General features: G+C 53.7%; 4 protein-coding genes across 4 annotated transcripts; 1 reads left to right on the forward strand and 3 right to left on the reverse strand.

Annotated features, from left to right (window-relative positions):
• Window positions 1-24: 24 nt before the first annotated feature.
• Window positions 25-2,199, reverse strand: B0T23DRAFT_111728 (ATP-dependent RNA helicase mrh-4, mitochondrial). The gene is made up of 2 exons (XM_062831870.1): window positions 187-2,199; window positions 25-113 (listed from the first exon to the last, which is right to left on the reverse strand). The coding sequence occupies exon 1, from the start codon at window positions 2,088-2,090 to the stop codon at window positions 219-221; it is 1,872 nt and encodes a 623-aa protein (XP_062693992.1). The 5' UTR covers window positions 2,091-2,199; the 3' UTR covers window positions 25-113; window positions 187-218.
• Window positions 2,200-2,786: 587 nt separating this feature from the next.
• Window positions 2,787-7,116, reverse strand: B0T23DRAFT_440037 (uncharacterized protein; the record flags this gene model as incomplete). Its single annotated transcript, XM_062840715.1, has 3 exons — window positions 2,787-4,033; window positions 4,091-6,752; window positions 6,818-7,116. The coding sequence occupies 3 exons, from the start codon at window positions 7,114-7,116 to the stop codon at window positions 2,888-2,890; spliced, it is 4,107 nt and encodes a 1,368-aa protein (XP_062693993.1). The 3' UTR covers window positions 2,787-2,887.
• Window positions 7,117-9,775: 2,659 nt separating this feature from the next.
• On the forward strand, window positions 9,776-11,831 carry B0T23DRAFT_111799 (uncharacterized protein). Its single transcript, XM_062831872.1, has 3 exons — window positions 9,776-10,006; window positions 10,068-11,144; window positions 11,229-11,831. Exons 1-3 carry the CDS (start codon window positions 9,925-9,927, stop codon window positions 11,519-11,521), a joined length of 1,452 nt encoding a protein of 483 aa, XP_062693994.1. The 5' UTR covers window positions 9,776-9,924; the 3' UTR covers window positions 11,522-11,831.
• A 563-nt stretch (window positions 11,832-12,394) lies between these two features.
• Window positions 12,395-16,947, reverse strand: B0T23DRAFT_111811 (uncharacterized protein). The gene is made up of 5 exons (XM_062831874.1): window positions 16,739-16,947; window positions 16,348-16,540; window positions 14,682-16,140; window positions 12,918-14,625; window positions 12,395-12,843 (listed from the first exon to the last, which is right to left on the reverse strand). The coding sequence occupies exons 1-5, from the start codon at window positions 16,770-16,772 to the stop codon at window positions 12,572-12,574; spliced, it is 3,666 nt and encodes a 1,221-aa protein (XP_062693995.1). The 5' UTR covers window positions 16,773-16,947; the 3' UTR covers window positions 12,395-12,571.
• Window positions 16,948-20,118: the final 3,171 nt, after the last annotated feature.

Below are 20,118 nucleotides of genomic sequence, written 5' to 3' on the forward strand. Positions count from 1 at the left end.
CCCCAAATAAAGACCAAGTACTATGAATGCTTACTTTCCCTTCTAGTACCTCCAGGTTTCCGTCCGTTTCTGGTGTGCCTTAAGACGCTTGCACTCCAGACAATAGTTTAGATCTAGGTACATCAATCAGACATCATATGATACAGATACAATTGAGGCGATAGTCCAATGGACTCTTAATCTTACAATTCCCATCATGGTGTTTATACACCGGCCTTCTAAACAAGGGCCTGACCCATAAACATACTCTCCTTAACCTCAGCAACGACATCCCTCCTATCATCCTTACCTACCAACACGATACCCCTACCACGACGGTTCATGCGACCAGCGCGGCCCAGCCTGTGGATGAAGTCGATAGTCGTATGCGGCACATCGTACAACACCACATAGCGCACGGCGAGGGTATCGATACCTCTAGACGCCAGATCCGTCGCCACAATGACCTTGGTATTCGGCAGATGCCTCCTGGTAGGGCTGCTGCTCACGGCACCACCGGCTTTGCCTCCTTCAGCAGCAGCGGCAGCATCCTCAGCAGGCCTGCTGATCTTCATTGGCTCGTTCGACGTAAAAGAAGCCAGCATCTCCGACTTGCGGTGCTCCTCCGTGTCACGGTGAAGAGCGATGGCGTCGATGCCCTTGGACACAAGGTAATCGGCCACCTGCTGGGTGGTCTCGCGCTCGTTGACAAAGACCATGATGCGCTTAACGTCGATCTCGCTCCTGGGGCCCTCGTGCTTGGCGGCCTCCTTGCCGATGGACCAGATGGCGTCGGCGCAGGCGAGCATCTTGTTGTTGCGGTACGGGTCCTTGGACACGTCGATCACGCCGAGCTGGACACGGCGGGGAATGGCGTGCAAGTTGGGAGTGGTGATGCGGTTGATGTAGGGGAATTGCTCCTCCATGTAGGTGTCCAGGCGGCGAGGGATGGTGGCCGAGCAGAGGATGAGCTGCTTGAGCGAGGGCATGGCGCGGTCCACGATGCTGGTGGTGTCGCCCGAGAAACTGCGGTCGAGCAGGGAGTCGGCCTCATCAATGACGAGGTGGCTCACGCGGGACAAAACGTTGGGATCCGACTTGGCGATGGTGGCGAGCAGGTGAGGGGTCGAAACGATCATGTCCACGCCGATGGGGCTGTACAGGTTGCGCTGGTTCCTGAGCGGGCTGATGCTGGCGGACAGAGGTCGTACCTTGAATTTGGTGTAGTGAGCGAGCTTCTTGGCAACGCTGGTGACCTGGTCGACCAGCTCGGCCGTAGGCACCAGGACAACCACACGAGGCCGAGCTGTGTTGGGGTGAGGCTCGAACTTCTCAATCCACTCGGACACCGGGGCCCCTCCACGTCGTTCCTTCTCAGCCGCCAGACGCTCGTTGTATGAGGCGACCAACTCATCATCAGCATCGCCCTTCTTTATAGCGTTGACCGCGGGAACCAGATATGCCAACGTCTTGCCAGATCCCGTCTCGGCAGCCAAAAGGAACTCCTCCCTGCCGTTGTCCGATTTTGGTCGCCTTGGCTTCCTTCCCATCGGCTGCCCTAGCAGAGCCGGGATAGCCAATCTCTGTACGGGCGTGGGCTTGATCTCCGTCATGCCTTTGAGTGCCTCCTGCGCAATAGCCTCCTTCACCACCGGCAGCAGGTCGAACTGGTCAAAAGCCTGGATTTCCTGCATCCGTTCCTTGATGCTTGTTCTTTGTCCGTAGCTGATGGTTGCGAGCGCGCGTTGCATCTTCAGTGCCTTTTGTCCCTTGGTATTCTTGTCCCTTTTGTCTCTCCTGCTGTCCTCCTCTACCGGTTTCGGTTTGGGTGCTTTGCGCGGGTCGATGTTTGCAACTCGTCGGTTCATGCCCGCCCAGGGCCCATCAGGTTTGTTCCGAGGCTTCTTGTTGCCCTCGCCGGGGCCCCGTACTGGCGGTGGTCGGGCAACACGATCGGACAACACCATGCGCGAAGGGCGCTGCTCGCGCCGTGTCGAAAACGTTCTCTGGCCGGCCCATGGTTCGAGGCTTGCTCTTGCTGATGTCGATGTGGTTGTCGTTGCGGCCGAGCGGCAGATGAGGCACACCGAGTCCCTCGCTGTCTTCCACATTATGTTGAGATTCCCGTACGCCGACGGGGTGTGGTGTCGAGAGATGCTGTTCCGTCGTCGTCAAATTTTTTGGCAGGCGAATTTCGTCATGTGTTCGCCCCGACCTTCTCCAAAAGTTGATAGAGTGAGGGGCAAGCGCTAACAAACCGGTGGTGCTTATCGGCAATCTCAGGACTGCTGGAATGTTCTGCCACTGTTCACCACCTGTAGGGGTCTCTGCTTAGCGTTGTGCTTCAGGGGCCTCTTCGCCACCATGTCCCTGTAAAACTCCATGCCATTGTATACTACGTGTACACCAAATTTATGATGGGGATGCACTCACTCTCGAGGAAGCATGGAATCACATCACAAATTCATGACAAGGAACTCAAGAGCTGAGTACTACTTATTGTATGGATATTGACTATAGGGAATAACAAAACTTAACAATGTACTAGGTCGTCCTCTTCCTTCTTCTTTTCTTTCTTTTTTTTTTTGGTTTTTCTTTTCGTTCAAAACAATCTCAAGAGGCCTTGTCGTGTCTCTGCCAACACAACTAGAACTCCGAGTACCATAGCTAATGGCATACTGTATCCATGTCTCATGTTCTTCGTAACCCATATGCACCCAATAACACCTCCCTGCATAAAACACATGGCTAATTCATTCAATAGCAGCGCTTCTAGCTGCATTGGCCTTGATCCTCCACCATCCAACCCCCATGGCGACGGCGGCGGTGCCTGCTGCTAACAGCCTAAAGCAACACAGAGTCAATCGATAATCTGAAGAAAGGTTATCGTCTGAGCCCAGTGTATGCCTTACGTCTGTCTTTTGCGGTTGCCCGCAATTCGGCTCAGGATACCGCCGATGAAGTCCACAATGATCAACTTGCAGAAGGTGGTGAACCATCCGCTCTTGGGGTCCTGCTTGATGACTGGAGCATCGCTGGGCGGCGGCGAGCTGGCCTGTGTTCCCTGTCCACCTCTCTTTCTGACCGTGTTGGCGTTGTCAGTGTCTGCGCCTGTTGCTGTCGCCGATACCTCGGCCTCGCTACGGACATCAGCACCGGTAGCATCTGAGGCGGCAACGGGCTCATCGGTGCTCTGTTGAGCATCGGGTTGAGATGGCTTCGAGCGTTCGGTGGTTTCCGCGACAACCTCTGGGCTGGGAAGGAGGCCGTTCGTGGGCTTGGAGTCCTTGGATGCTTGTTCTTCCTGGGCGATAGGTTCAACAGGCGCCTCGACCGAGACAGTATGTGCTGAGACTTCAGGGATATCAAGTGCTTGAGGCTCCAGCGTCTTGGTGGTCAGATCTTCGGTGTGCTCTGTCTTCTTCGGCGAGTCAGGGCTTAGAGAGATTCCTTCATCCTCAACAACCGCCCGAGGTGTAGCCTCCCTAGGTGTAGTTTCGTTTGACGCCGCGGTCTTGTGGGGAGGCGAAAGCTGAACCGCTGAGGTTTCCTCTTCTTTGCTGTTGGTCGGCTCATCGCTCTCAGAAATCGATTGCAGCGACAAGGCCGACGACTGAGCCGAGCTGACGGAGACGCGAGGTGAATGGGGGACTTCTAACCTCTTCGCGGCGCGGGGAATTACGCTTGCTCCGAGAGCGGCGTCGTGAGACACTTCCGATTCCCTTCGTGAATTGGAAGAGCCGATGATAGGTGATGGGGCGTCCTCGATAATAACCTGGTCCTCCTCGAGACCAGTCTCAAGCTTCCGAACAGTATCGATGATCTCGTCGCGGTTGGATGGGAAGCGTTCTAGGGTGGGATCGTTAATATCGATATTCTCCTCGTCAAGCGGTATTTCCTTTCGGATCTCGTTGTCCTTGTCCATGTCCTCGGATACAATCGTGATCGAAGGTTCTTCGCCGTACATACCGGCGCACTCATGTGAGAACAGAGCTGGATTATGGGAGCCGTCCTCGGCGGGTGTAGGAATTTCAGACTTGTCAGTCTCCGTGGCCTGTTTGTGGCGTTAGCTCACTGTGAATCATGCAAAGCATTACGAGACCATTCTCACCTCAGTGTCCAGATATTTCGCGCTATCAGCGACTTCCGCAGCAGTGTCCGCAACTTCGGTAATGGGCGTGGCAGACAGGCGACGGAAACCAGTCTTTCCGGCCTCTTCATCGGAGACACGATCCTCAGGTGTTCCTTCGTCAAGGAGTGCAGCAGAATCAGCGACTTCCGCCGCAGTCCTGGCAAAGTTTGGCGTGGCAGCACCAGACTGCGACTCGGTAACAGGTTCGGAGCGGGCAAGGATCTCCTTGGCCGCATTAGCGACAGGCTCGGACTGCTCAGCAGGCATGTTGGCCGCCTCCTCTTCTACAGTAGCGGCCTCTTCAGTAGGTGCAGTCTCATCAACAGTAGTCTCCTCGACAGGCTCAGTCTTCTCAGCATGGGCGGGCTCCTCAGCATCGGTCGCCTGGGCGACCTCAGCATAGGTAGCCTGGACGGGTTCAGCCTCCTTGGCGGGAGTTACCTCCTCAACTGCAGCGGTCTCAGCAGGGGCAGCATCGAGAGCAGGAGCAGTTTCTTCGGTAGAAGCGGCCTTTTCAGCAGGGAGCTCTTCAGAGACAGGGGCGGCCTCCAGAGGAGCCTCCTTGACAGGAGCATCCTCAGAGGCATGAGTAGACTCCTCAACAGGCGCAGCCTCCTCAACATGGGTAGCCTCAGTGACAGGAGTAGTCTCTTCGGCGGGGGTAGCCTCGGCAGCAAGAGCGGCTTCTTCGACGACATCAGCAGGGATCTCAGAGGGAGCAGCTTCTTCAGCAGAGTTGGTTGCATCGACGGAAGCATTCTCCTCAGATGGAGAAGTAGCCTTCTCAACCGGAGCGTCGTCCTCGACTGGGGCGGCCTTCTCAACGGGAGCAACATCGACAGCAGGAGAAGTCTCTTCAGCAGGAGCAGCTTCGGTCGCCGGAGCAGTCTCCTCGGCCTGAGGAGCCTCAGCTTCCGGAGCAGCCTCAGTAACCTCTGGAGAAGTCTCGGCTTCTAGAGCTTCGTGAGCCACAGCTGCGTAGGTCTTGGCATGAGTCTCATCCTCATCAGCCTTCTCCGGCGCAACCTCCTCTGAAGTGGCCTCACCGGTTGCTGTTGTCTGCTCGGGAGCAGATTCCTTGGTAGGCTGTTCCTCTTGAGCAGTCTCATCAACGGCATGTTCCTCCGCATCCTCCTTCTGAGTGGGCTCCTCCTCCTTGGACGCCTCCATTGGATGAGTCTCGTCCTTGAGATCGGTCTCGTGAGGAGTGGTGTCAGCCTTCACGTCGACTTCGTCCTTGGTAGCAGCAACTTCAGGGGCATCCTCAGTGACATCCTCTTGGGTCGTCTGCTGAGTAGATTCCTCAGGGGTTGTCTGTTGGGTGATCTCTTCCTGAGTAGTCTGTTGAGTGACCTCATCGTCGGTTTGGGTATCTTGGTGAGCGGTTTCCTCCTGGGTGGCCTTGTCTCTGGTATCGTCCTCGTGGGCAGGCTCTTCCGAAGTCTCTTTGGTGGCCTTCTCTTCGGGGGCCTTTTCCGGACTCGTGTCTTTGTGAACAGTCTCCTCCTCAGCAGGCTTCTCTTCCGAAGGCTGTTCCTCGGTGGTCTTCAAGGTGTCCTCCTGAACTTTAGCCTCATGAGTGAGGGGCGCGAGGTCCTCCTTCTCCACTTCCGCCAGAGAGGCCTCATCCTTCGATACGGTCTCATTTTTTGAAAGGTGGTCTTCACTCTCGTTCACCTCCTCCTTAGACTCGGCGGTCTCTTGCAAGTCGGATTCCTTGGCAAGAGTATCCTCCTTCAGGGTTGTCTCAGCCTCGGAGGTGGTCTCAGCCTCGGGAACAGCGGAAACAGCCTCCTCAGCTGGAGCGGCTTCCTCTCGTGTCTCGACTTGCGAGGTGCTCTCCTCCTGAACATCAGTCTTCTCAACGGGTAATTCCGCGTCGACCTCAGCTTCCTCCTTGTGCTCAGCGTCTACAATGGTAGTCTCCTCGGGCTTAGACTCTTCCTTTTCAACGGCAGGCTCGGCAGAGGTTTCCTCCTCTGTGGAAAGGGACTCCTTGGGCGCCGACTCGGCCTCTGGAGCAGTCTCGTGGGCGGGGACCTCCTCCGTCGGGACCGCCTCATTTTGTTGAGAGTCCTCAGGCTTCGAGCTGGTCTCCTCAACACCGGTTGCTGTCTCGACCTTGGTCTCCTCTGGGGTGGCCTCCTCCTCCTTGGAAGGTATCTCAGTGGATGAAGTTTCAACGGGCGCAACGTTGCTCTCCGTGGAATCTTTTGTCTTGGTCTTGTCCTCTTGCTCTGAGAGAGCTTCATCCTTCAAGGTAGCCTCAGTAGTTGAAGGGGCTTCAGCCTTGGTTTCAGTGTGAGCCTCCGACGTGGTCTCGTCTTTTGCCGTAGTGTCGTCCTTCACGGCAACATCATCACTGGAGGAAGTATCTTTTGCGGCAGAGATGTCGACAGTGGATTCATCTTCAACCTTGAGAACAACATCGTGCGGCGGGTCACTGTTTGTCTCGGAGACCACGGTAACTTTTGTAGCAGTGTCGGTTTCTTGGGGAGCTTCAACCTCGGGAGCAGTCTCCGCCTTCAAAGCGTCCTTGATCTCCGAAGCATCCGCATGATGTTGGGTAGTTCCATTTGTCTGAGGCGCATTCTCCTCTGAGGTCGCCTCGTCCGTGGGGAGGTCGGGCTTGGGTTCCTCCCTGGATACGGTTTACAGGTTAGTAGCTGATGCTAACGACCAAGAACATGATGGTCTTCCACTTACTTTGGCGGGTGTTGGAACTCCAACTCGTTGTTTCTGAAACCAGAACTGTCCGTGACGGTAGGCGCGCCTTCGTCAAGGACCCACCAATCGCCCAAGCCGATGCGGAACTTGTAGACCACCTTGGATCCGGGTTCGCCCGAGATTTCCTTGGTGAAGACATGCTCTCCGTCAGCACCAGTGGTGCAGACCATCTCCTGGGGTTGCCATTCTGGCTCAGAGAAAGAACCAGCAATGAAGAGTGGCGGCTGAGTGCCGGGTGACCGGAATGTAATGGTCGTAGACACCTTGGTGGAAGCCATGGTTTAGACTTTGTGGTTTCGGTAGGTAGAAAGTGTGGGGAGTTAAAGTGTAAGATGAGACTATTGGGTCATTGGCCCGGACGCCCAAATGCTGTGCACCGATGAAAAAATAAAGTGATAGCTCGTGAAAGAGCGCTCTAGGGTAGCTTTGTAGGTTGGCGGTGATGCGACGTTAGCTGCTGGTTCGTAGCTTGAGTCGCACAGGCAGCTGCTCGAATCACGGTGATCAGTAACGCGCGTCTAGTTATTGTGCTTGTCGCGTTCTAGGCTCTTGATCGCTTACGGCAACCATGTAGACAAGTGAAGCCAAGGAGTGGATCTTGAACAGTGGAGAGAGAGTGGTGACGGGAATGGATTGGAAGCGAAGTGGAAGGTGGCCGCAACACACTCGGAAGAACAGAAGCTCGAACGAAGCTCTCTCCCTCCTCCATGTTGGTTGCTTAGGTGGGCTGGAGATTGACGGGATGTGCTTGTGTGCTGGAGTGAGGTGCGGGGTTTGGGGTTCTGGGTACCTTGAGTTAACTTGGTTGTCTCTCTTCAGAGTGTCTGTCGTAAGCTCAGCCTCGACCAGAAATTGTGACGGCTAGAAAAGCAAAGAGTCAGATACAGCGAGCGATACGCGACGGCAAGACGATGGCAGCGTCGAGCAGTGGTTTGCAGAAAGATGTGGGATGGATGTTTGCCAGCGAAATTGTGCAGGTCGAGCAGCTGCTGCTGGTTGGGAAAAATGGAGGGGGTGAAGAAATCGGACGGACAACTCACCACTGGAGCCGATCTCGAGGCAGTCGGGGTTATTTAGGCAGGCAGACCGGATCCAAGATAAGGGCCTGAATTTCTTGGGTGGTATTGGTTGTGGATAGGAGGAATGGAAACCGTTGTTTTGTATGGATACTTACCTGCCTGGTGGTGTGTGTGTGCTGTGCTCGACTGCGGTGCGTGCTTGGATGCAGGAAGTGGTGGTGCAGTCTTTTGGTGCAGTGGGTGGTGGTGTTCAAGTGCAGTGCCCTACTGTGAAGCCCCTCACTCGCAGCCCAGGATCATGACACGCGGGGAATCAGATGGAATGCCCGCCTGGTCGAGGCAGGTGGATGGGAGACTTGACCTTGGGAGGCAGGGTTGGGCTGCAAACTAGGTAGGTAACCAGAGAAGTGGAAATTGCCCTCTTCAAGTCTGTTAGTTTTACCTTAGCTCATACGAGTCTGTGATATGGCTCAATGGCCCGGGATGATTTTCAGTCACTTGTTTATTCTCAAGGTAGGAACTAACTGTCGCAGGGGTGCAACCTACTATCACGCGATTCATCTACGAAAATAGCAGCATCCCATGGATTCGATGGTTGTTTATCAACTAACCTCTACCTACCTCGACCACGAACAGACGGGAGGGAATGGAGGTTCCCGCCTTGACCGGTGCAGACGGGCAAGGGAAGGCGGCTAGGTAGGTAACGGAAATACGGCAGTGGCAGCTTCACAGATCACTAGACATATAGTACATACTGCACTGCTAGCGCCGCGCCGTACAACTGTCCCAAAGTGCAGATCCAGAAAAGAATGAAAAGAAAAACAAACAACCACCTTCCCGTCGTCGGTCTCTTGTCAACGGTTCATCGTCGTCCCCAAATCATACAATGTCGTAATCAAGACCGCAACCGTCCTGACATGGATGTGTGCCCTGCTTCAGCTGCATTATACATGCCGATGCAGAGGTACCCTTGCTTCCAGTTGTGAACGCTGCCACCAAAGATAAACGAACTGAAAGCGCGAAGCTGCAGCCTTTTTGCAGTGTAGCGTGTGTAGTGTACCTACTACACACAGCACAACCTTCCTCTCCTCGGGCTTGCGGTTCAAGGTGGCAATTGGTGGTGCCACAATATTCACGCGAACGAGGACGGGTAGGGTCAGAAACACCTACCGAATTGCAATTGGTTTGCACCTGACTCTTTGCACGATTGATAGGCTGATGAAATTCTTGGTTGAAGGGCACACCGCAAGATGGCTTTCAAAATTATCTTCAACAACCTCACATTTAGCTGCACTCGAGCCGCACTGCCGCACGGATTCCTTGCCTGCAGCTCTTCACGTCTCGTGATTTGCCGAATGGTGATGCAGAAATGCAAAGAAAGACGCTATGAAAAGTCCAGATGCTCAACTGACAAAAGCAAGAGCTCTTGGCTTGTCACAACGTCAACCGCGGTACCGGGCGCTAAACGCACGGGCTTTCGAGGTGCAGATCCCCCGCATTGAAGGTGGATCCGACCTTTGCCTGGCTGGCGTCATGGACCTCACCTTAAGTGGTCGACTAGGGCATATAGGGCGGTGAGAGCTGGCGCAAAGCGCTGTGCCCGTGATGACCGCCTTTGCTCTGACGCCTCCTCGATTCACATGCCACCCTTGTTGTGAACTATTCTTATCGCAGCGAGGTTGTTCACTGATAAGAACCATAATTCTGATCGAATCTCAAGCCTTCACCAGGACTCGGCATCAAGGTCCACGGACGCAGAGGACCCCATCATTAGGTATTTTCCAACTGCCAATTCACGTACAAGTGGATTGCCTTTCCTAACCTTTCCATTCCTGCGACCAGTACTTATCAACTTTGCAACCAGATCGTCTGACAAATCAACCACCCGGCGACGAACATTTCGAAAATATCGAACCCCCCAATTCGAAAATCAAATAACAAATAACTTGCCCGAGATCACCTACTGAATCTGTCACTCACCTTGACGCGGTCCATTCGCAACGACATCGACGGCGCACTCAACAACCAACACCCAACAATTGACTTGTAACCACGCTTTTGGTCGACATGTCGGTTTTCCTACCCCCCGAGACCATCACGGTCAAGCGGCGCAAGCGTGGCGCCGAAGATGCGCCTGTCGACTTCCTGAGTTAGCCGTCCCCGACAAGTTCTTGCCAATTCCTGGTTGCAATGCTAACAATTGGAATCAGGGGTCGAGGGCAGCAAGCGTTCGCGAAATGGAGAAGGCAGCTGGGTGTACCGGCTCAAACAAGCAACGGACATCGTAGCCCCGCAGCCAACCGTACCGACCATTCAGACAACGAAAGAAGGCGATGAGAAGAGACGCATCATCAAGCCTCTTCCCCGTCCGAGATCGCAGAGGATGACACCCCAGCCCGGCGCCTCGCCAATCATCGAGCCAACATCTACGTCCCAGACAACCAAAGCGACCGAGCCTACTCTTCGACGATTCCACCTCTCCAAAACCATTGTATCGCAAGCCTCAACATCAGGGCCCGTCTCCAAGAAGCGCGCCAGCACCGTCATCTTCGTCGAGCGCAATTCGAAGCGAAAGTCTCTCCACGAGAACCAGACTCTTGAGCAGTCGAGATCAGTGAACGCCCACAATGGCCCTGCCGCTGTTCAGCCCAAGCCGTCGACCGGCTACACCTACCAGGAGCCTCCTCCAGCCGATCCCAACGACACCGGGGTGAAGCGATCATACAAGCGACCCGGTACGAGACGCTTTCAGCCCTCGGCCGAGTCGAAGCCTGGATCAACCCACCCTGCTCTCCCCCCCTCGCTGGTCAATCGCAATGTCAACGTCGACATGGATCAGCTCGCCCAGGAAATGGACGCCTACACACTCAGTGCAATCACTAGCCATCTGAGCAAGTTGGATGAGGCAAGTGCCAAGGCTGCGGAGAGGAAAGCCAAGTTCAAGCCCAAGGCTCCCGCGCTGAGATACGCACAACGACACCCGGAGGCTGCGGCTGCGGCTGCTCGCACTAAGGAGGTGGCCCCTCAGGCTACTGCTGCTGCTGCTGCTGCTGCGGCGCCAATGGACGATGATATGGACATTGAGATGCTCGACACCTCCGACGATGATGACTACGTCGTTGAGGAATACTACCGCGTGCCCGCCAGCCGGCTCAACGAGGAAGAGGTGGCGGCCACCCAGGTCGGTCTGTTGGTGTTCGATTCCGAGCCCGACAAGATTGACTTCTTCTTTGGTGCGGAGGAGGATGACGAGTTCGAGTTTCCGGAGGATGAAGACGATGAGAACCGTATGTTATGCTTTTTTCCTCCTTCCCTGCTTTCCCCCCCTCTCTCTCTGTTCGGTAAAGGAAACTAACACCAACCACAAACAGATGAAAACTACTACGCAGCCGACTATCCCGACGAAGATCTCGAATGGGACGACGAACTTGACCGCAACCCGTACGAGTACGTGACAGGTAACGCCTCCGACAGGGAGGAGTTTGATGCGGAGCTGGATGACAACGATGACGACGACTTTGTCAACGCAGACGAGAGGTTCATGGATCATGTCTGGCAGACGAGTAATGAGATGGCGGATATGGTTGCATATGCGAGAGGGTATGACGGTGATAGACCGGAGCCTGCGGTGGCTGGGTTCCCGAGGGGGTTTCCTTATGAATAGGATTGATAGGGAGAATGGCTCTTGGGGAGTTGGGCAGTGGGTTAAGGACACCGGGGTAGAGGGGAGAGCGGAGGTGGGATATAAATTGGCAGTCATCGCTATGAGCTTGTATACCTGCTGAAGTGGATTACATGATTATAGTTAGTTATTATACCCCATAGTCTCAAGGACCGTCGCACAACAAGACGGACTGGGCTGGGTGGTAGTTGTGTCATGAGAGCACAGCACAGCGCAGCAAAGTAGATAGAGTCAGCTTCTTCAAAGTTCTCTTCCTATTACTTTATAGTTATGGTACAGAGTACTTCCTTTGCTCTGACTTCGGATCTGATGTGAAGTGATTATGTGCATTGATCAACAAGAGTGATTAAATGGAACAGGACGGACGCCTTTGAGTAAAATTAAAACTTGTCAAATAACTACAAGAATAGCATTCGAAGTTTAATCTCTACACTCCCTTCTTTCGCTATGGGCTCTTGGCACTTGGTCTACAACTCCCCGAGTTGTCTTTTTTTTCTTGTTGTTCATATTAACACAGTCCACTCACGCAGAAGAGTTTAGACGATAATATCTCCATGTAAAAACTAAAGAACAAAAAAAATATAACAAGCGCAAGTGTAGCGTAGCTTGACAAGTATGCTCATGATGAGAAGAATCATAATTGATTAAGCAGAAGAAGAAACTAAACAAGAACGCCATCTTTTCTAACAACCCAAAATACTTGATGTCTTCAAGGTTGATGATATGCAATATGGATATGATGATGATGATAAAGTGTGTTGTTTCGGTATCATGAACAATGAAGAAAAGAACAACCGCCACCAACCGCTCTTCTCCCTCGTTCTTTCCCCCTACCCCCCAAATGTCTCTGCTGGCAACACACGCTCAAAACACTCGCTCACAACCATATGGCTCGAGTCCCCAGTCGTAACAGAATTGCTTTTCCATTCATCCATGCCACTTTTCCTTCTCTCCTCCCACTTCCGATTTCCATTTTTTTCCCCCTTCCCATCTCGTCAACCCGCACACAGAAAGTTGCCTTCTTCCAGACCACTAGTCATCCGCCATGGCACACCAAGGATGCGCCAAAACCTCCTCGATCGTCGACCGCTGCGAGACATCGCGATCGAGCATCTTCCGAATCAAGTCAATACTCTCGTCGCTAATGACGTAAGGAACGCGCAGGTCGCGGTCCATGATCTCGTCGATGCTGTAGAAGGGGTTCTCCTTGTAGATAATGGTATACAGCAAGATACCGAGGGCCCAGACATCCTGTTCCTTGCCGCCGTAGGGCTTGCCAGCGAGGACTTCGGGGGCAGCGTAATCTTGAAGTGGGTAGGGTTCGGTTAGTTTTATCAAGGACACCTCGACTAAAAGAGATGAGAAGATCAAGACTTACCAATTGTACCCACAAACACATCAAAGGGTCCGCTCTTGATGTACGCCGCGCTTCCAAAGTCAATTAGCTTGATCCGGCCCTCCCCGTCCAAAATAACGTTCTCATCCTTGATGTCGCGGTGGACGACGAGTGCCTTGGTGTGCAGATGGTGGATGGCGCGTGCAACCTGTACGAAAATGCTGCGACTCTCTTGCTCGTCCATGTTGGTGCGAAGCTCAATATAGTCGAAAAGATCCATGCCGGGCAGGCCATGCGGTACCATCTCGATGTAGTAGTTGACGCTGTCCTCGAAGAAGTCCTCCATCTCAACGATATTGGGATGCCTAAATCCTTCCCTCCGCAGAAAATCGAGAACGTGGATTTCCAGAGGCACGGTGCCGAGTCTCCTGTCGCGTGTCCAGGTGTCGACGAGAATGCGTTTCTTGGTGACGTACTTCAGCACGCACTTCTTGCCGCTGTTCTTGTACCGAGCTAGCTTCACCTGACCATATGCACCCTGGCCCATGTCTTCCAGAATGACAAAGTCGTCGATTGTTTTCTTCTTTGGAGTCTCCACCGTCTTGGGCGTCTGAATGTCTTCCGTCTTGGGCTCGGCGGCCTTTGGTGTGCCCGTGAGCTTGGCGGCAGCTGTCATGGCGACTTCCTTGAGCTGGCGGGTGATGAGAGAGGTTGTGGATTCCCTTCGCTGACTTGGAGTTTCGCATTCTGATTCTGAGCTGGAGTCAGAATCCATTTTCGGAGGGGTGTGGGCGGGGGTTTGTCCAGGTGAAGGTTGATGCAGTGGAGTTGCTGTTCCAGATAACAAGGGCGATGCAAAACCAGGATTACTTTTGGTTGCGTGAAGGTGCCGTGAATATGTGATCCACAGAGCATAAACAAGTTCGGACTGAGAGACGGTGAAACTGTCCGTCATGTCCGCGCCGGACACTGATTCTTCATCCTCGCTTTCTTCGGCGATTGCTTGATCCGATATCTGTGTTTGCTTTTCGCTCTTAACAACCCGCATTTGAATGTCGATCTTGAGCTCAGACCCATCACGATGCTTCGCAGGCAGGCCTTCGGGGCGCAATAGACTTGTTGCAGCATCCGGGCGTCCTTCTTTCAATGCGAGGAACGCTGCAGCCTTTCGGAAGGAGTGTTCGGGTATGACGATACCGTCTACCAGGTCAATACCGTCTTCGTCTTTCAGAATGCGTATCACACCTGCAAAGTCCGGAACGAGATGGCTGATAGGCAACCCATCGGGCTTTTCGTGGCCGAAGAGTGCACCGCAGAAGACCGAATTAGAGCTCTTGATGGTAAAGGTCTGAGGACAGACAACCACAATACCGGCGATATGCGGGAAACTTGCTACTCGCAATTCGGACTGACCCCTGACTTGGTCGATTGTTGCTGGAATATTGATTCGGTCAGAGTTGCGGCAAGTATAGTATCTTCGCTTCGCAATCTGTGCGTAATCGATCTCTCCAGTGCGTGGGTCAAACCCTTGACGGGGAATGCGAGGTATTAGTTTGCCAACATCCATGCCAGGCTTCAAGTTCTCATCGCCCCAAATTGGACCGAGAGCTCCAGAAAGCTTGAGGACGACACCCTCCTCATCCAGCGTCAAATACGCAACGTCCTCGTGGATCTCTTCAAGAACCCAAATGAGACCGACTTTTTTCTCCTTGACCCAAAAGCTGGCCGATCCCGTCGCGCCATTGCGTTTCTGTACATCTGGTTAGCGCTAAACTTCCGGTAACTTTGCATAATGCCAAAACTCACCTGGATTGGAACCACGTCGCCGCACAGCAGTACGCCTCTTGATTGGGTGGCAGGGTGGTGTCCTTGTCCTGGCTTTGGTGGTTTCGGGTCGCCGTTATGAATCGTCGCTGCTCTTCTACCGGCGTTGCTCTTTGGGGGTTGGTTTCGGGAGTTAGGCTTGCTCAACAGCTTTGCGGTTATTCCTCCGCCACGAGATCCTAGGATACTTGACATGGGCGGATTTGAGACTGGCTTAGCGATCTCACTCTCCGATCCGTCACCGGCATCGTCGGATGATCCCTGGAGCAGCTTTCGTTCCAGCCATGCCCTCCTTTCCTCCTGCACAACTTCCAGAATTCCCATCTTCCTAACTTCGGCCTTGGTGACTCCAAACAGAAGGCACGCAAGATCGTTGGCAGCGAGAATCGTCCAAGGGGGCTTTGATTCTGTAGTAAAGATGGCCTGGGCAGCGGGTGCCCACCTTGTTGAGTGACCATGGACGGCGGATGAAACTGCAGGTGGCTGACTCGAAACGCTCGAGAATGACTGTCGGGCGGGGGAAGGCAGGTGGTCTTGTGGGCCAGAGTCAACGGCCAGAAAAGGTGTCGCCATGACATCCATGAGCTTCTGCTGCATCTGCGCATGCTCCGTATCAGTCATGGTTCGCTTCAAGAAGCCTGGACGTAGAGAGGTTGAGGGCGATGTCTGCGCAGTAGTCCCGCTCTCGTTGGTCGTACTCCTGGATGAGTGTTCGGAGTCGTTGCCGAGGCTGAACTTTGCTGGTCGAGATGTGTCGGTTTCCTTTTGGGGTTTTGTCGCCCCAATGGTCTTCTGTGAGGCCGGTGATTCTGGCGCTATACTTTCGTCGTCCTCGAGTGGCTCTGGACTTGCGCTCCTGGGTACCATAAACTGTTTGTCGAATATGTTCTCTCCTGACAGCTCGGCCGGTCCGGTAAGAGGCCCCATAGACAAAGTCACATCACCATTAGGGAGACTCCCAGCTCCCACCAACTGTGCCCGTGCCAACAAGTCCAACACGTTTTGTGTCTCAACGTCGCCTGTTATCCGTGCTTGCACACTCGCAAGCGCCGCATTGGCGGTATTAGATGCCACTGACCAACCCATCCGATCCTTCATAAACTCGATAGACCTCTTTAAGACGTTCTGGCGGTTGTGTATCAAGTCTTCAGACTGGTGGGCGAAGGAGAAGGAGTGAAGGGATTCGGAGGGAAAGCGGCTGAGGTCTTCGGTGAAGGCTATGCTTGGCGAATTGGGGACCGATGATAAGGGTATCGAGTTGCTGTGCACATCCAGCATAGTTGTGAGGGAGGCAGATCTGGTAATGGCCGACCCAAAGGAAGGTTTCCGACTGCCGGGTGCTGATGGCAGAGTGCCGGTACGGAGGGGAAGTGGTTGCTGTCGGATGCGTCGCAAACCGGAGAGGCCCAGACCGTGGTCGTGGTCGGTCATGACAGAACTTCTAAGGAAGGGAGAGGAAGTCAGCAGCTAGGCTTGCAGGATGCGAGATATAGACGGGCGGTGGGGGGCCGAGTCAGATTGTGCGACTGTGCATCCGCAAACCGGTGAATGTGAGACAAGCAGAAGGGCTTCCAGGTCCGGAGCAGCCTTGCGGCCTTGGGAACCTTATGTTGACTCCCTTGCAACCATGTAGTAAACATATGCTAACCTTGCCATGGCATCGTACTCAACGGCAGCCGGGCCGGCATCGAAGGAGAAGCGCAGACGCGCCTTTTCGGAACTGTCATTTGTTACGCTAAGGTTCCCGGTACTCTTGTTTTTGGGCAGATGCAGGGCGGGCGACACTGACAGAGAGGCTGACCGGGCTTGCCCCTCCGCATCGTGTCGTTGTCTTTCTTCGCCTGCGATCAATGGCACGACATGTGTCAGTACAGTTTGCGCTGCAAATCAATTATCGAGAGTAGAAGCAGTGGTTGGCTGAATGTGATGTCCGGGCAGGGCCGTACGGGGATCAGACCGAAGGATGACGGGCACATGCATGATGATGATGGGACGGAAAGTAGTTCGCGGGGAGGGGGGGGGGCAGAGCCAGAACCCACCATTCTCTGGGTTTCCACCATATATCCCGAGCATAATTGAGCAACACGCTTGTGAACCGGGGGTACGCCAAGTTCAAGCTAGACGATGCGGCGCAAGGAGTTGTCGCGTCCTTGCTGATTCTTTCACCCCGAGGGATCAAGAAAAGCAACAAAGCAGCCGGGTGTTGCGAAGGTGTGTTCGGTCGGGCTTTCTCAGGACTCGCAGGCCAGGCGGGCGGGGCTGCGTGCAAATCGAAGTCGAGAAAAGCTCTGTCGGGGGTGCTCCGCCTGCGCGTCGTAGTGTGGTCGGGACGTCTGGAAGTGTGGTGTTCTGCGATGCGAAGCAAGGACTGGAGAAGAGGCGGGGAGTCTGGATCGAAATAGCCACTCGATCCGAACTCCAACTCAGTCTCTGATATCCAGTTGGCGATAATCGGATGGACAATACGTAAGTCGAGTGAGTGGATGCGCAAGCGAAGCAGCCGGACGGAACGGTTGGGCTAGGCCAATGCGACCTTCTGGACGGAGGCGTTGCTGCCCCAAGAGTTGGACGGGACGGGAGTGTCTGGCGTATGATGGGCGAGGAGCTCGCTGTGGATGGGGCGAGTGTCCGGCTCCAGGCTGGAATGCTATGATGGGATCGTAAATGTCGCCCGGGAAGAGGCGTCCGGGTGGTTTGGAGGGTTGGGCGAAAGTATAGAGGCGGACGGTAGGTAGGTAGAATGGTTCGTTTAAGGGTGATGGCAGCGGGAGGCGGGACCGTGACCGTTGCCGTGGATTTCCAGGTATGATGGGAGAACGGACCGACCCACGGGCAAGTTCCAAACAACCCGCCCGACTCGAACAAGTGACGACCAGTTCGTCGATGTGTGATGCACACAGCCTAGCCCGGGATTCCACTTGTACTGAATGGGGGCCCCGTCAACACGCCAAGAACAGGGGCACCAAAAAATCAAAAGACACCGCGGCGCTGGCCAGCTACCTCGGCGACTGGAGCTTGTTAGTGCGGACCACAACTTAACTATGCCGTAATCATACACGCACGTAAACAGCTTGGTACACAATGTCTAGAGGCAGAGGTATATAGCAGTGTGATCTCTCATAAGCTAACAAAATGCTTTCTCTTCCGTCCTTGGTCGGACAAGCTTGTCGAGATAGATCGATAGAGGTAATATCTAGACCGTCCTATGTAGGAGCGTTTTCCGGCCTACCCATTGGGGTCATGACTGATACCTAGTTGCCCGGTGTCTTGCATCCAAGCTCCAGACTCGAGACAGTGCCCGGATCCGTTGGGCTGCACTGATGGCGCAACTGCGACGAGTGTGTAGAGGTAGCTACGAGCTGGCGCTGGTGGTTCTCTCCCTTTCGGGTTGCAACTTCACTCGGGGACAGATATAAAGAGACCAATACCGCAAGACCCAACTCGAAGCGTTGTGGGGTTGGCTTTGGATGCTTTCCTTTCTTGCTACACAGCAACAAGACAAGAGGCTTTGAAAGTCACAATGCCGTACGTTCTTTTCAAGTTATTTTCTTTAATTTTGTTTTTATTTTTTTGACTTGAAGTTTTTGACTTGTCACGCTTCCCAGTCCGAACCCGCCGTTATCCTTTAGCGGCAGTACAAACTGGAGGCTACGCAATGCAAGGCATGACAACCTGGACGCCCAAAAATGGAGAAGAATCTCAACACAAGAGGGTCCCGTTCAACCCATCATCCATGGCGGTCCATGGCCGCCCACGCGGTGCCAGGATACAGTGTTGTCTACACGGTCCTCACCTTATCACTGCAGCGATGGAACACGGCCGGGCCCATTCTTGGGCTGCCAGGCATGAACATGTGCTTCTTTGGCCTTGGACAAATGAGGCTTCTGTGTTTCCAGTGCGTGATATTTTTGATATTTTGATTTGTTGGCTTGAATTGAGGACATGTGAGAGATATTCGGGAAACTGAAATTGGACGTTTCTTTGGTGCGCAACTTGGGCGCGGTCGATAGCCACACTGTGTGTTCGCCTCAGATCAAACTAAAATCTTGATAAAGCTTTCTTCAGGTGGGACGGGGTACCACCACTCATCAAATCACACTACACTGCATGTTTACAACTCAAGTCCCTTGCTTATTGGTTTTCATCACTTTTAGGAAAAAGCAGAGCTCTCGATCTTGTGTGTGACCATTTTCCATCAGACCATTGACCTAGATTGACATTCAAGATTTCTCGTCTGTGCAATAACAAAGACGTCGGATACCCCTGAAGTGTCCATCGCCCTGGAGCTCCGACTTGTGTCCTTCATTCGGGCTTCAGGGGGAACCCAACAATAGAAGAGCCTCGGCGCATCTCAGCATTGCCTCAGAATGAGATTGATCGACAAAGCCAAAACACAGCACACGCAAGACATGACGAGGCAAGATCACCCACCCACGCTTCAGCAAACACACTCTTTACCTTGATTGTCGTAAGCACGTGGGAAGATGAGCGAGTTTTAGGACGCCAATTTGTTAGCGTAGAATCCCGTTTTCTCGCCGAGGTTGGTGGCTTCAGGTGTTATTTCGGCGGAGGGTCCAACTTGACTATTTGCGCCATGAAGGCATGGCAGCGCTCCTGGATATGTGTGTTTGTTCGAAATCGACTTGTCTTTTTTTTTTTTTTTTCTATTTTTTTTTTTTTTGAAAAGATTTTGAGACTTCTCATGTCCATTGTTGGGTCCTAGACAAGAGCGGGCGGAACTTGGCGGGCGAGTGCTTTTTGATACCGTGTTTCGGGTCAACTCCGACCGGCGGGTCTCTACTATCGGCACAATAGCGCCCGCGGATTCCCGGTTCGGGAGACGGATGGGACGACTGCAACTTGGGACTGAACGGGCATCCATCCGGACGGTTCATCGGGAACCGAAATCCGGATGACCCCCGCATTTGCCCTTGGTATCATCCGCACTTTGCTCCTCCAACGTTTTTTCCAAATCCATCCCCACGTTGCTGCGCTAGCCCGACAGCCCGTGTAAGTCGGCGGCTTGGCGGGATTGTGGAATGACGGGCCGGTATCTCTCGAACGACCTCGAAACAAAATCCGAGATGGGACCTGAAGCGCACATATTGCGATCGCCAACATTTCAATCAGTTGTCGTCACCTTAAACTACCCCAGGCTCGCCAGATCCGGTTGGCAAGCAGAAATCCTCAATCCTGAAACGTGATCTGCTTTGCGTAAAAAGGAGGGTCAGCTGAAGAGGGAATGGTCTTGATTGATATTGTTCACGCCCCGTGCTCAGTCATGGTTACTGTCGTCGTCTATCTATTTACACCACAATCAGCAACGTCGAGTGTCGTGTGACAACTTGAAAAGAGATTCCACCTGACCCGTCGTCGGGCATCCAACAGCCCAGCCCTATGGCTGTTTGCATGCCGGTTC

The sequence above is a fragment of the Neurospora hispaniola genome (genome assembly GCF_033458365.1).
Source record: "Neurospora hispaniola strain FGSC 10403 chromosome Unknown B0T23scaffold_3, whole genome shotgun sequence".
Classification (NCBI taxonomy): domain Eukaryota; kingdom Fungi; phylum Ascomycota; class Sordariomycetes; order Sordariales; family Sordariaceae; genus Neurospora; species Neurospora hispaniola.